Raw genomic sequence first — 15809 nt, forward strand, 5'->3', positions numbered from 1 at the left:
TGCAGTGTGCACAACAGTTCTGGGATCAGCCATGTAAAGACAGTCTTCTGTAGCAGCCAGGACGTTGTTATTTAAAAATATATGAAAAGTGACCCTTTACAATTTTATAATATTATTTGTATATTTATAGATTACTATTTCTTATTTTTTTATTATTGCTAAAATGTTGACACATTCAGGTGTATCATTCAAGTATTGTAAGTGGGATTTTGTGAGCATTTATAGAAATGCAATCAACACTGCTGTGCATAGCAATCATACATTTATTTTAAATAATAAATAAATAAAACAAACTTGAAAAGGTGGACCATCACACATTCTGACAGCTTAAACATCTGATTTTGGCAAAAACATGACAAAAAAATCGCATGAAATATGCATAATCTACGATAGTCTATAAATGATTGCATGGTCAATAAAAAATTTTTTTTTTAAAACATATATAAACGTAAAATTGCTTAAGTAGTGTAATGCGATTTCTGTTCATCGGAAATAAACTGCATTAATGGAATAAATAAATAAAAATCATATATAAATAAATGAATTTATGAGAATGTAAAACATTTTACCAATGCTCCAAAGCGAATCAACCAACAACAGTCCCACTTTTGCATAGTTCATGTCAAATTCCATTGATAATTGAAAATTGCTGTGCATATATTTACAATAATCTTAAGAAATGTATTACAACACAAATGAGTAAATAACATCTGACATCAATAATTTTTGTAGGTTGCGCTTATAGGATTTTCACACATTCTTGAGAGATAATGGTGACATTATATATAGTGTTAGTGCACTTAAAGGTGCTCTAAGCGATGTTGGGTGACGTCACTTCTTGTTGACGTTCGAAATATGGAACGGAGGATCCCTCCTCCTCATCCCGTCCCCTCCCCCTCCCTTCCGTGCTTCCTGAAACAGTCATGAACCATTTAGAAAAAACAAACTGGATTTACACGCCTGTCCAGCAAAAAACAGAGCCACCCGAATGTCGGATTGGAAGCCCTTCTGCCGGCGGAGTTCTCACCACCCTTTGTACACTTCTCCGATGTAAATTCGGGACTTTGCGCGTTCCTTCCCCTTTTTCCCTCTTCTTTGTTATTTGTTCATCGGAGCATCGTCTCTTTGGTCGTGTGTCGGCCATATCAACATTCTCAAGAATATACAATTTTAATCATTTTTAAAATCATTCTTGTCGGTTATTGGCTGGAACACTGTTTGTTATGTTTCGTGGTCCAGGCTGGGCCAGTTGGTTTTTCTTGCCGTTTGTGGAGCCTGGGCTGTCTAGACCGCGTTTATTTACAGTGTGTTCAGGGGATAGGCAGCTAGCGGATAGTGAGGAGATGTTTGCTGGATGTGACAAAAAAAAAATTCGGCCTAAAAAACGTGTGACATCGCTTAGAGCACCTTTAAACAAATTACAAGTGACAGACAAATTACAAACTGAAAGATTCACATTTTAAGTGCATTTTATGTTGAACTGGCTTAAAATATCTAATCACATTATATTTAAAAATATATGTAAAAAAATGCAAAGACAGTGGCATATAACAGTTGATCTTTAAAGACATAATTTCATCCTCAGGGTGTGAAATAACGTGGCATGCTCATATTGCACCAGTTCTGGGGTTCACTGTCAGTCTTTTATACGAGATGGAGGAACTCATCAAGCAGACCAGACGCCACAACAGACCAAAAACTGTTGTTGTTCAGCAATATTTCCCAGATATCATCATGCAGAGCTAAAGTACATGATCCAACATATGCATGGACTCCATGATGGCCTCGTCCTGAGCAAAAATGAAAACAATTGGTAAAAAGATCAAATACAAAACAAAGAACATACTAAATATCATTACAGGTCATGTAGGTATCGGCTTAATTCATTTAAAATGCATTTTGGAATGTTAATTTTGACTAGTTTATAATGTCTTTATAATGAGTAGTCACATTAACAATCAACAAAAAGTCACAACATTTTTATTTAATACCAAAAGCATAAAAAATCTAGAAATCATAATTAGTTTTTGGTGTCGCCCTTGTACCGTTTGACATGATTCCAGGAATTCCTCTATTGTGACGATGCCATCGTTGTTGCGATCCATTTTCTGAGTGCAAACAGGAAAAAATAATCAATAATTAGAGACCTATATTGTGCCAGATTATTATTAGAAATAATAATAATTCAATAATAAATGAAATAACAATAATTAGTTTTATTTATGGACTCCCAGCTAACAAAAATACATTCTAAGAACATTTTGCTAACGTTCCTATTAAGTTATGAAAAAGTAATTATGGGAACTTTACTTTAGAATCAAGTAGTAACATTGAAAATACCTTGAAGAAACTTTCAACATGTTCTGTAGGTGCACTGTCCTTCATATATGGATGCGTATACTTCCCCATCATATCATAAATGGACTTCATAATATCATTCATCTCCTAAAACAGACAGAATAAATGAATGAAAACAGTAATGGGTTCACAATGGATGGCTAAATGCCCGAAATAAAGGTTAAAATATATACAAATAAAACATAAAATACCTCTTTAGTGATGCAGCCATCTTTATTGAGATCATACAAGCTAAAGGCCCAGCACAGTCTCTCGGTGACGGTCCCACGCAGAATGTTGGACAGGCCAACCACAAAGTCCTGCAGCCAATGAGAAATACGTAACATATTTATGACAATAACAGCAAATCATCTATTGATTTGGTTACATAATCTGATTTTTGAGAAGATAACAATTTCAAATGAAAATTAAATCCATGTAATTGACTTGAAGTTACTTTTTACATAACAATTGTATATTACTATATGGTTTCAAATGAATTAAAATAAGTATAAGTATATGAATAAACGGCAAACTGACCTCAAAACTAACCGCTCCGTTCCTGCGCCGATCAAAAGCCTCAAACAGGAAATGTGCGTATGCACTAGAATCTGCAAAAGATTGAGCGTAAAACATTAGACTTAATTTGAGAAACAAAAGAGGGATTTATAAAGGCCAGCCAGGTCTAAATTCGATTAATTAAAGCGTTGGAACAAATTAATTCAATTTAATTACCTTCATGCTTTATTCACTTACCTCCTTGAGGAAAAAAGTGAGAGAAGATTAACTTAAAAGTCTCTTCATTTACTGCTCCAGTGGGACATTCCTGTAAGGCACAATAAAATACTCATAGACAAAAATATACTGAAAGAATATTTACATATTTACAATATATTTAATAGTCTTAAAGGTACAGTAACTTTTTTTTGCCTGTTTAATAGAGTGCATTAGCGGCCTCCCACTTTTTCAGTGGCGTTGATTCCCAAAGAATTTCTTCCATTCATTTCTCCCATAGGGATTTCACAAATGTCTTCGTTAAAGCATTACAATGCATGAACCAACCAGCTACAAGGTCAATCGCAACATTGCAAACTTTGATTGAAAAAGACAAAGGTACAAGACTATGTACTTAACGGCTTTAGAAATGGAACTACAATTTTTTTTATTTTTTTTTAAGAACTGCATAATCGAATTAAAAACAATGGAGACTCATTTATAAATATTGATTATATAGAGAAAAACTATATATTTTAAGTTTTATAGCAAATTTTGCATATAAATTCAAATATTGAAGAATTTTGAGCGTGTGGACTACATCATTCGCAGTGCTTCATGGGAGTTGTACAGTAACTACTGAGGCTGACTCCCATTCATCCGGCCACCAGAGGGAGCCCTCTCCCAAGTATTGATCTGGACTGTTTCATTTGTGGTTAATCCCTTTAGCCACATGTATAAACAGCAATTTTCATGCCACTGCACTTTGCGAAGTATTGCCAGTCTCCACTGCCTTACCAAGTGTTTTCCATTGCCTGCTGTTCTTGTCTATTGTTTTGACCTTCATGTCTGTTTCCTTGGATATTGTTTGTTGGATTGCCCTTCTGCTTTGTTTGCCTGGTTGGATTGTTTTGAAGTTACTGAATTTCTGCCTGTAATTTCAACTACATCTCCCTTTTCAATTTGGATTTGTCTGCTGTGTGATTTCAATAAACTTCCTGCAAATGGATTCTAACTTTTGCTCTTTTGGGCCATTTAGCTGGTTGTGACTCTCTGATTGGTGGAATCATGGGTAATGTAGTTTCATACCATGAATTCCGCTGTTAAACATGATTTTTAAAAATAAGGGCTGACGGCTTCAACGGAAAAACTGTAAAAACTGTATATAAATGTATAAACTCAGGGTGTGTTGAGACAATGCTGTGTGCCGAGCTAAATGCGCTTGTTGTATGTGCGTACATATGTGTAAACTATGATGAGAAGAACCAGGTATGCTTGAGCATTCTGTCCTTTTTAGGGTCGCATCTTGTGACACCACGTCTGGTTTTTGGTTTGTTTAGATGTCTTTAGTCCATATAGTGTTCATCTCTCAGTCGAACCGCATCAGAGTTTGTTTAGAAACATACCAAAACCAACCTTTCAAATAGCCTGGAAATCCAGACCCAAATCTGAAAGATTAATGCTCTGGCATCGACTAATGGAAATCGGCCAGCTCGAGGGGCGGCACCAAGCATGCATTTGAAAATGTCACTGCACACAATTGGATAGGCTAACACTACGACCAATCACAACAAGCCCCATACCTTAGCTACCAGCGGAGCAAACTGGTAGATTAGACTCTTGCCGTATCCGGTCGGCAAAACAGCAAAAATGCCCTTCTTGCAAAGGAACGATTCGAGCGGCGTCTTCTGTTCCTCTTTTAGATAAAAAGCCAAGTCTAACTCGTTCATTGTAGCGGCCAAAGCCGTTTCAAACAACTGGTGTTCATCCATAGCCATCTTGCAATGTTTACTAATGACTTCGACGTCACAGCGCTGTCGTCATCCTGCCTCTGGCCTGCCTCTATCAGATAACCCGATGTGATTGGTGCAGCTCGGATACAAGGGCATATTTAATGAGCATCATTACTCGACGCCAGAGTAAACTCGCTGAGCAAATTCAATTTGTGCTCTCGCGAGAACTCTGGATTTCCAGGGTACCTTTACAAGGGGCTCGATCCTCTTGTTTGATGCGCAACCAGGGTTCGGAAGGCAGCGTTCACACTTATTCAAATTAACTGCACTTACAGAACAATCACACAAGGGTTCACTTTAATCAAACCAAACATGCCAAGTGTGAACACACCCTTAATGTTGGGTCTATTAACAGGCCAAACTGGAGAGGACCTTACAAAGGCATTACGTTTCTTACATTTTTGAAACTTCTGTAGAGGACTTTTAGCTCTGCTCTGGTGAACTTGGTCAGTTCCATCAGTTTATCCACACTATCCGGCCTGTAGCACACGGTAGCAATCTCAAAATCCTCCTCAATGCTGTCTATATAACAGATGAAAACATTAAAGAAACATACAGAAACTGCAGAAACAGTACTGAATTTATGTTAGAGAAATATGTCTAATCAGTCAAGGAGAAAGAATGCACAGAAAGAAAGCATCAGATAGTGGGTCACTTGCTTTGCCTGACAGCTGGGTTTGAGTCCACATGACAGCAGGGCAGGAGCTTGAGGAAGCGCTGTTTCATGTTCTTTTTCCTCTGGCCTGAGGGAGGGTTACCTGCAAACACAGGCAACTGCTTAGCTACGCAGAAGTGCTTTGTAAATCAATTGCATTACAAGGACACAAAACTATTCGCAAAATGGCAGTCAGTCACAGTCAGTTGGCACAGTTTGCTGCTCTGGCTTTGATTAAAAAAATGAATCGGATCACTGAATCTGAAGAATTGAATTTAACACACACTGTTTCTTTGACCCTTTTGCGTGTGCTGGACATGGCATTTGATATCAGTGTGTAAATTCCATAGAAGTGGGACAAATTGAGACTTCGGTGAAATTTCACGGGACAAAGTACAGTAGGTTCATAGTGTAGCGATGCATGAAGCACCGCTTATTCAGAAGCCAAACCAAGCAGTTTTATATATATTTATTAACATGGTGAATTCGAGTAACAGTTCAACAAATTTGAATCAAATGTGAAATCTGCACAGGGAAATTTCTCCCTCACGTGAATCGTATGAAAGCTTGTTCCCGCCACGGAATAAAAAAATGAAAGAGGTAATTGTGACTTTTTATCTCACATTTCTAACTTTTCTTCTCACAATTTGGAGAAAAAAAGTCACATTTGCAGGTTATAAACTCGCAATTTCAAGGGAAAAAAAGTCTGCCTTTTTTCTCATAATTGTGAGATATAAACTTGCAAATTGCGAATTATGAAGTCAGAGTTGGAAGATATAAACTTGCAATTCTGAGAAAAAAGTAGCTCACAATTCTGACTTTAGAACTTGCAAATGCAAGTTTACATTTCACAATTCTGACAATATAACTAGCAATTAAGAGTTACCTCACATTTCTAAGAAATACCTAACCTTCCATACAATCACATGGATAAAAAAAAAAACAATATCACACAAGCAAGAGTGTTGTTGTTCTGATATTCAGACCACAGTGTGGAATTACTCTAATTATACAACCGTTCAATAAAAGTTAATATCAAATAACAAATAGCGTTTTTTTCTTCTTCCTTTTTCATTTTGAAATATGGATTTACCAGCTTTCCAGTAACTCTGCTTGGAGCAGGGGACCGTCCACTGGAGGACAATGCCTGGGACTTTATCAATCTGGCGTACTTGAAGCGCTATCCGAACCGCTGTCCAAGTGGACGGTCCAAGGGAAGATTTTGTGGAGTTTGTGGAGTGGGTGTGGATATGTAGTGGATCCAGCGCAGACGGAGAGCTTGATCATCCCGCGATGCATGAGCCAGTCATCACCCTGGAGCCCGAGCCGCGAACAGCGTTTGACCAGTTGCGTGAGTCTGCAACACCGTGTGACGTTATCGGAGTACACTCCCACTACTGAGGGTGAGCTGCAGCTGGCCTCTGCAAACTGTTTATGTGGTGACTTAGAAGAGGATGTTTACCTTAGTCTCCTTCTCCTGCCTCCTTTTCAAAAAGCCAGTTCCTCAGCCCCACCTCCGCTCCTCCTCTGACACCTCTCCACATTGTGGGTTTACCTCTGGTTTTCTGGTCTTCAGCTCCACCCTGTAAAGCGGATCCCCCGGCTTCGCTTTCAGCCACTGATCCCGCCACTCCATCTCGGCCTGTGGACCCATCGGCTCCGCCTTGGCTCCTCCCTCCCTCGGCTTCACCAGAGACCATCATCCTCGCGGCTTCACCAGGCTCCCTCGTCCCTCCGGCTTTGCCTTGGCACTTCCCTCCCTCGGCTCCACCACAGACCATCATCCACGCGGCTGCACCTGGCTCCCTCGTCTCTCTGGCTTCGCCTTGGCTCTTTCCTCCCTCGGCTTCACCACAGACCATCATCCTCGCGGCTTCACCAGGCTCCCTCGTCCCTCCGGCTTCGCCTTGGCTCTTCCCTCCCTCGTTTCCACCAGAGACCATCATCCTCGCGGCTCCATCAGGCTCCCTCGTCTCTCTCCGGCTTCGCCTTGGCTCTTTCCTCCCTCGGCTTCACCAGAGACCATCATCCTCGCGGCTTCACCAGGCTCCCTCGTCCCTCCGGCTTTGCCTTGGCTCTTCCCTCCCTCGGCTCCACCAGAGACCATCATCCTCGCGGCTGCACCTGGCTCCCTCGTCTCTCCGGCTTCGCCTTGGCTCTTCCCTCCCTCTGCTCCACCAGAGACCATCATCTTCGCGGCTCCGCCAGGCTCCCTCGTCCCTCCATCATCCCGCCTGCTCCACGGACTTACTGTCCCATCTCTCCACCCCTTTGGCTCCATGTTCCCACTGGCTTCGCTTCGGCCCTTGGTCCCACCGGCTCCACCTTTGAATCTCATCGCTGTGGCTCCGCCTCCGGTACACTACCATCGGCTACATCTCCATCAGTCGTCCCCTTGGTGTCATCAGCCAAACCTCCACCATGGCTCCTTCCTCTGGGTTGTGTTCTGGGTCCGCCTGGCTCCTCCCACTGTCATTGCCACCCTGGTCTCTCCCTCCGTCAACTCCTTTGATGTCCTGCCGTTTGCCAGCCCCTCCTCCCCACCCTGCCTCCTCTGTTGGACTTCGTGTTACGGTGCAAGGACACGTCTTTCCGGAAGTGGCGTACTGTCAGAATTGTGTTGTTCATTGTATTTTGATTTGGTTCTGTTTCTGTTTTCCTGCCATATGTATCCTGACCTATGCCTTGTTTGAAATTGGCCCTTATACCCTAATTTACTATTCCCAACATTACTCCACTAACATAGTCCACTTGAAGGAGTGAATGAAAACGAGTGAGTGAATTCGGACATGAGTGCGCCGGAAGGGCTGCCGCTTTTGCATAGTTTGTGCTTTTTAATAATTAATTGAAATCTAGCAAACTGGCAGCTCCGTTAGTAATGAAAAGATGGAAACTAGCATGTATAAACGGTAATTAAACAATTCAACAATCAATTAAAAAGGAATTTATACCTGTATGATATTAGGCTGGACTAGCACGGTTTGGTATGGTGGCGCGGGAATTCATTCAGCACACGACTCTCACAGTGCATTATGGGTATTCTCTAGCTGCTGAGCGTACATTGGTTTTACACTTGTTATTGCGGTTAATTGTGTGATTGAATGAGTTAATGTCCACTATGGTTTTGGACACCACTACAAATGGCTGTCCCCTCAAATAGTAACCTATTTAAGGGTATAGGGGGCGATTTCAGACACAGCCCTAGTTTCCCTGTGTTTACCTGTTAGTCTAATTAAGTTCACCAGTTGATCATTAAGTTTCCTCATTTACCTCTGTGTATTTAAGTCCTGAGTATCCCTTGTTGATTTGTCTGTTCTACGTCTATATTAGTTAGTTGTTCTGTGTGCTAATAATTTCCTGAGTGTTTGGTTTTTTGATTTATTGTTTATTAAAATTTTACTGCTGCAACTAGTTCCTGCATCTACTCTTCCTTGCTGCAACCATTTGTGACAGACAGTTGACAGCAAACATTTTTTCCCAGAATGTTCTGGGAATGTTAATGTTCCCTGTTGGTTAGCCAGGAAAAGTTGTCTTTACATAAATAGAACATTCCCTGTAGGTTTGGACAATGTTCCCCTAACATTCCCAATATGTTCCCAGGACATTCTTATTTGGTTTCCAAAAAATAACCAAATGGGAACCATATGGGAACGTTAGGGGAACGTTCTGTGTTTGTTGGGACTGCTGTGGTTTTCCTGAATTAATTTGAGCAAATCAGTTGACTGAATGATTGAATCACTTATAGAGATAGTTGCTTATCATCCGTATCTCCAGCTTTAAGACAATTTTTAATTCTTAAAGGGATACTCCACCGAAAAATGAAAATTCTGTCATCATATACTCACCCTCATGTTGTTTCAAACCTGTATGAATTTCTTTCTTCTGCTGAACAGAAAGGAAGATATCTAGAAGAATGTGAGTAACCAGACAGTTTTAGATACCATTGACTTCCATAGTAGGAAAAAAATATACTATGGAAGTCAATGGTATCTAAAACTGTCTGGTTACTGACATTCTTCTAGATATCTTCCTTTCTATTCAGCAAAAGAAAGAAATTCATACAGGTTTGAAACAACATGAGGGTGAGTATATGATGACAGAATTTTCATTTTTCGGTGGAGTATCCCTTTAAGGGAAATAAAAATTTTGTGACTGACAAATTATCAGAACATTTTAAAAGAATTTTAATTTCATGGTAATGAAATTACAGACATATGACATTGCAGCTACTTTACATCATAATATTACCAAAGTATTACGAATATAAGTAGTATGTAACTGGAATGTTCTTGGTTATCTTATACAGTAACTTTAAGAGACCATACTCACCACATTGTGAGTTGGTAATTTGGTGGTACTAAAATTAAGAGCATGCAACATAGTAGTTGTGTTCCATTTGTCCTCACAAGTGGGAAACGCCTAGTTCCCAGTAGGAACTTTTAACTGGAAACCCCCCTCAAGTCAAAGTTGCATCTGGAAAACCAATTTGGCTGCTCAGCGCATTAACAGTAAGTGAAACAAAAGTAATATATTGTTTATTATTAGCACTTATTTTTGTTTGTCTAAATAAACTCAGTGGTGCACACAGTGCTATCCAACTGCTATTTGTGACATGATTGAATGAATCATGACTCACTTATAAACACAGTCACTTTTTGGCACTTACTGATGTAACCTGCAAAAAATTCCTAACTAGATCACCAATAGCCTGTCTTGAATGCACAAACACAGACAGTTATTAAAGTATCAAAGTGGACCATTGGATTGGAACAAACCACACTCACTACAACCAGTGCTAATGAGTCATGAATAAAGCATCAAACTAAAAGTCAGAGAAAAAATAAAAATTAAATAACTTATAATTTCAGATCAGACCTGAAATCAGTTTCATTGAATGTATTTGTTACTGTTGGCACTGAGCTTTATGTACGTCTATCATCAACCGAGTTCATGTCACTTCATTTTGGTGAATTATTTCAAACACCTGGTTCTCCAGAGCACTGGGATGGAAAAACAAACAAAACCAGCGCTACGCTGAACACACAGCGCATGCGCACAAGCATCACTGCCCCACATTCAGGTTATGAACATCAGCACACTAAACAAACTATGCTTTGCCAAATGATTGAGGTCACTTGTACATTGATAAGTAGTGTGCCTATTCCCTATTCCTATTATTATTATACATAACAATAATGTCTAAATGGCAGATTAATATGACATATATATATATATATATATATATATATATATATGTATAAAATTTAATCTTAACACACGGCCACCCAGAGTATTTTTTCCTATTTTTTTGTAAATTTTAATCATGACTTTTGTGTAAGTGTGATTTCAGTTGCTCCAACATTTTCTCGTAAATTTAGAATATATTTCAGTACGAAAGTTATTGATGAATCATGATTTTTATGTAGTGATTTCAGTTACTGCCATACTGTCTCCATATTGTAGAGAAATGTTAGATCACAGTGAATTCACACTAATATAACAGAATGAGAGTTTGACACAATGATATCACAGAGGTCTCACGCGGTGAACTCACAGTTTGAGCACAGAGTGAGTGCTCTGTGAGGTTACACTTTTAGCAAACACTGTGACCTCACGTTGAGACCACATCGTGAGTATCCTGGGAGCTCATGGTGAGATCACTGTGAGATCAAATTGTTGACTGGGCCAGCTTTAGGATTTTAGGATCCTCTGTTTTGAATAGGAAGCTCCAGTGGAGGAATAGCAGCGGTGTCATGTGGTTGTAGCGGGAAGTTATCTTCTGACTGTCGTCTCACAAACACAGTTCCATGTTGGACATTCATGTATATTTATTTAACGAATGAATGAAATAATGAATCACTTGGCTTAGCCTACAACCGATTGCTATGGAGAAAGAGAATGTTCCTTATCAACTTGCGTGCACTTCATTTATTGACACCTTTCTTGTTACGTGACAACAATCTGTTCGTCCATCTATCTGTCCATGCAGTTTTTATGACCACAGTTATTGAGACACTGCAGTGAATGTTATATTAACATTATAGATTGACTTCAGGCAACGGTACAGCTGTGACACTGACAAAGAGGAGGTCTGAATAAACTATACTTTATCAATTATTTAAGCGATATTATAAAGCCTTGTTGTGACAAGATATGAGATCTGACTAACATGAGATGGGTCGAGTGATTTAATAGCCTATTTTGCTGGGGGATTAGTATTAGTATAGCCTATAGTCGGTTGACTGGTAAATTAGTTTAATAAGATAGTTGGTAAGTGTGTTAGTTTGGTTGTTAATTTAGTAATTTTACTGCAAATTTACAAATCTAAAACTTGTAATGAATGTAATGTATATATACTCAATGTAGATATATTATCAAGTTTGTTACTGTTGCAGATTTCACAGAAAATTAGCTAGTTGTAAAGTATGTTAGCTAGTATACTAATTTGTTTAGTTAGTAAGTTATCTAGCTGGTTAGCAGTTAAGTTAGCAAGGCAGACTTGCTAACTTAAGTTTAAATATATATTTCACATGCTGTGACTGGTCACCACCAGTGTAAGTAGTTTTATTGCACTGCAGTGTTGCAAAAACTGAGGTCATAAAAACGACATACATTAATTATCATATATAATAATTCATGCTTTTTAATATAGCTTGAGATGGAGTTAAGCATGTCGATACCCAGATCGGCTATTGCAGTGACGTCTCTTTCAAATATGAAACACGAAACGTGACTAATTTAACAGTGTTAAGTTAAATAAATAATTTACAGTTAGAATCGACAGTGACGAAGTGAAATTATGCTAATCTAAATCATATCTGGATAAGCGCAGCATGTAGGCTATTATGCAAAAACAGCCTTTCAACATTAAAACGGTGAAGCGTATATGATTAAACTGCAATATCTCTCATTAAAATGCGTCGTTCGCACAACAACTGTAACATTAACAGTTTGTTTTTTTTAGGAATTTGACGAATTCGATACATGGGAAATCAGGCAAGTATTTTTGAAAAGTGAAAACCTAAACAAAACAACTAAAATGTCAGTCAGTGTTTGTCGGGCATGATGTCAGCAAACTTTATCCGAGAACTGAGAAAAATATAAATAGTTGGTCGTCGTGGTAGTGTTTCGTATCATTCGTGTGTGATGTTTAGTGCACTCACCAGTCAGTAGGTCGCTGGACCCTTCGCATTCTCCAGTAGTGTTCAAACTCTCATCTCTAGATTTCACCTTCATGTCGTCTTCGCACGGAATACACTCAGATAAAATACCTCCAATCCCGTCAGAGAGAGAAACACTATTGCATTACCTGCCAATAAAGCCAGGTAATGTATATGCAGAGCTTTAGAGTGTGAATAATGTTGTTATATTTCCATTAGAAGTTCCCATCGGTCGTGCAGGGTTGAATTTGCTCCAGTATCCGGTTCGTTCATGCGGAACATGTGTAGACTGTTATGACTGTACTATCAAAGACAGTTCTTCTGTGTTATTATAAAAGAGTCTCTGCACCGCCTCACTGCCATCTGCTCTGCCCTACTGCAAAATGAATGAAGTTGCTCAGTGAATCAGGACTGTGTGTCTTCAAGCCTGAGTCACACGGCATGTTTGGGCATCATCATCACTGGCACGTTCCAAAACAGATCGGAACCATTTTAGCGCGTTCCAAAACGTTCCAGCATCAGCATTCCAAAGCAACAGTATTTTTGGCTCTTTGTGAATAATAATTTTGTCTCTTTCTGAATAAGTAAATTTTTTGTTTCAAATCAAAAGCATTTAATTTTGTTCTGCCACAAAAACATTTCTGTGCATTTCAAATCCAAACTTCTTTTTGCATTCCACAAATAATGCTTTCTAGTTCTGAAAAAAAAAATTTTTTTTGTGAATTCAGAATCAAATATGTTGCATTCTGGAATGACAGATGTGTGGTGTGTGGCATTTTCCAAATAATAATTTAGCACACATTCCAAATCCAAAGCATTTTTATACATTATGAATAAAATAGGTTTTTACAGATTCTGAATCAAAAAGCATTTGTACACATTCTGAATCAAAGGCATGTTTGTTTGTTTTCCACATAATAATTTTGTGCACATTCTGAATCAAAAGCATTTTTTACACATTAAAAATCATAAGCCTATTTGGCTTTTTCCAAATAATACTTACTCATTCCAAATCTTTTTTCTCCAAATCAAAGAATTGGTGTGCATTCAGAATCAAATATGTTGCATTCTGGAGTAACATTTTCCAAATCAAAAGATTTTTTTTTGGCATTTTGCAAATAATAATTTAGTACACATTCCAAATCAAAAGCATTTTTTTGGCATTTTGTAAATAATAATTTAGTACACATTCCAAAATCAAAAGCATTTTTGTGCACATTCTGAATCATAATTTTGTTTTATACAGTCCAAATCAAAAGGCTCCAAATTTTGCAACATTTTTACTGCATTCTAAATGTTTTTTCCAAAATCATTGTTTGAGCATTTCATATCAAAAGTGACTTTAGGGGTTCCAAATCAGCAGTTTCTGAAATCAGCATTCCACTGTATATTTTTGGCACAATCCAAATGAAAAGTAGTTTGTGTCAAAAGCATAAATTAGCCAAACTGATGCTTTCATAGATGGGAACGCATGAATCTTCTAAATACCTTTTCTTCTCAAACGAGTCTTCCAAATGTCTAAATAATATGAATAAATCATTTTTTGTGGTTAAAAATTTTGCACATATTTAATATTTCATAGACCAGAGCCTGTAGTGCAAGGATGATGTTTTTTTTGTCTTGAACTATTTTTAAACCGTACTTCTCCAAAAAAAGATTTCTCTTATCTTCTCCCGAAAGCTAAATTAATGACATAATGCTGTTAGGATATATAACTGTTAGGATGATTATGAATCCGTAAGCACATCTTCTGATATAATATTAGGTTTATATTTATCCATTTAAAGTCTGAAAACATGAGAGCAAAGAAAAGGACGTGGGCTGACAGCACAGATTCTTGATCACGAGCATTTCAGATGCTCTAATAATAAAATACTGAGTCAATGCTCCTCTGATGCGCACAAAGTATGCACTTTGTAGGCCCTACATGTTGTAATAAAAAGCTTTTTAAGAACTGCAACAATGTGATCTTAGTTAGATGATGGGATAGAGTTATTTTAGATATAATGCTTTATATAATTGATGGACTTAACGTTAAAATGTGTCGGTGGCATTATAGAAATCAGCAAATATCCCTCAACAATATATTGTTTATGTGTTGGCCATTTGTTTTTTCAACTGTAAAAAATTTACTGTAACTTACTTGTCGCAATTTTGGTTTCCAGCAAACTCGTAAATTAACAAGAGTGCCGTAAATCATCAACTGCAATCATAAAAACAGCAAAACAAGATCAGCTGTGAATTTACAGATCTTTACTGTCATCTACTTTACAGTATGTTACTGTAATCATAATACCATGCACTAAAACCTGTGTTAACTCATTTAATTTGAGGAAACTGATATTCTTAAATTGGTCATAACATCAGTGTTTCTCCGCTCATCCTGGACTGAAGCACAGGTTATATTCTTCACCCTTTAAATCCCAACAGACCATTAAACACTAACATATCTCCATATATCACTTCAGTTCAACATTTACTCTCATGATCAATCATTAAGTTCACAGAAATTAATTCACAGATTTTTCTTTCTTTTTTCGTTTAGTGAATAAGACCATTAGATTTGACAGTAAACCACTGACTTCAGCCTTAGATGAAATCACCTGAAGATAAAAGACAATAAACTTCTCTAGATCTCAGCAGAGGAGGATTAAACATCTCAACATCAACATGCAGCTTCACTTATTACTAACCAGTTTGACTTTATGTCTGTCATACATCTACAGAAGTTCTTATTGAGAATTAACAGGGGTTGTTTTAGTTTGTAGTCGCCATTATGCTGATCGGTGTTTGCTTTAGTTTGGCTGTTGACCCTTTAGTTTTTCTCTGTTTGCTGTAATTGTGTGGAAAAATTTGCTATGGCGATGTGATTTGGTGAAGTTGGCCATGTATTGATGATGTCTTCATTATTTAATACAGCATGTCATAAATAAGTAGTGACCTGATCTCATCTCTGTAGAGTCTCTGATTATCTGGGTCATTTACAGGTGTGCTGTGTTTTTACAGTATACTTGTAGTTGATGATTTACAGTACTCTTGTTAATTTACAGACTTGCCCAAAATTGCCAGTAAGTTACTGTACATTTTACAGCAATTTTTCCCAGTTTATATCTCACATGATTCATGTGCTTTCAAGAAAACAGTTGCAAA

The 15809-nt window shown here is 38.0% G+C and overlaps 1 protein-coding gene across 3 annotated transcripts; it reads right to left on the reverse strand.

Moving 5' to 3' along the window:
- Nucleotides 1-251: 251 nt before the first annotated feature.
- kcnip2 (Kv channel interacting protein 2) lies at nt 252-13032 on the reverse strand. 3 transcript variants are annotated; one of them, XM_082139797.1, is made up of 9 exons: nt 12663-13032; nt 5504-5587; nt 5242-5366; nt 3094-3163; nt 2878-2948; nt 2550-2657; nt 2341-2445; nt 2046-2108; nt 252-1790 (listed from the first exon to the last, which is right to left on the reverse strand). In XM_082139797.1, the coding sequence occupies exons 1-9, from the start codon at nt 12733-12735 to the stop codon at nt 1743-1745; spliced, it is 747 nt and encodes a 248-aa protein (XP_081995923.1). In that variant the 5' UTR covers nt 12736-13032; the 3' UTR covers nt 252-1742. The 3 variants fall into 3 exon arrangements, with proteins under 3 accessions (XP_081995923.1, XP_081995921.1, XP_081995922.1); XM_082139795.1 differs by having other exon boundaries at nt 5504-5602; XM_082139796.1 differs by having other exon boundaries at nt 5242-5362; nt 5500-5602.
- Nucleotides 13033-15809: the final 2777 nt, after the last annotated feature.

This window comes from Leuciscus leuciscus, assembly GCF_965113295.1.
Source record: "Leuciscus leuciscus genome assembly, chromosome: 15".
Lineage (NCBI taxonomy): Eukaryota > Metazoa > Chordata > Actinopteri > Cypriniformes > Leuciscidae > Leuciscus > Leuciscus leuciscus.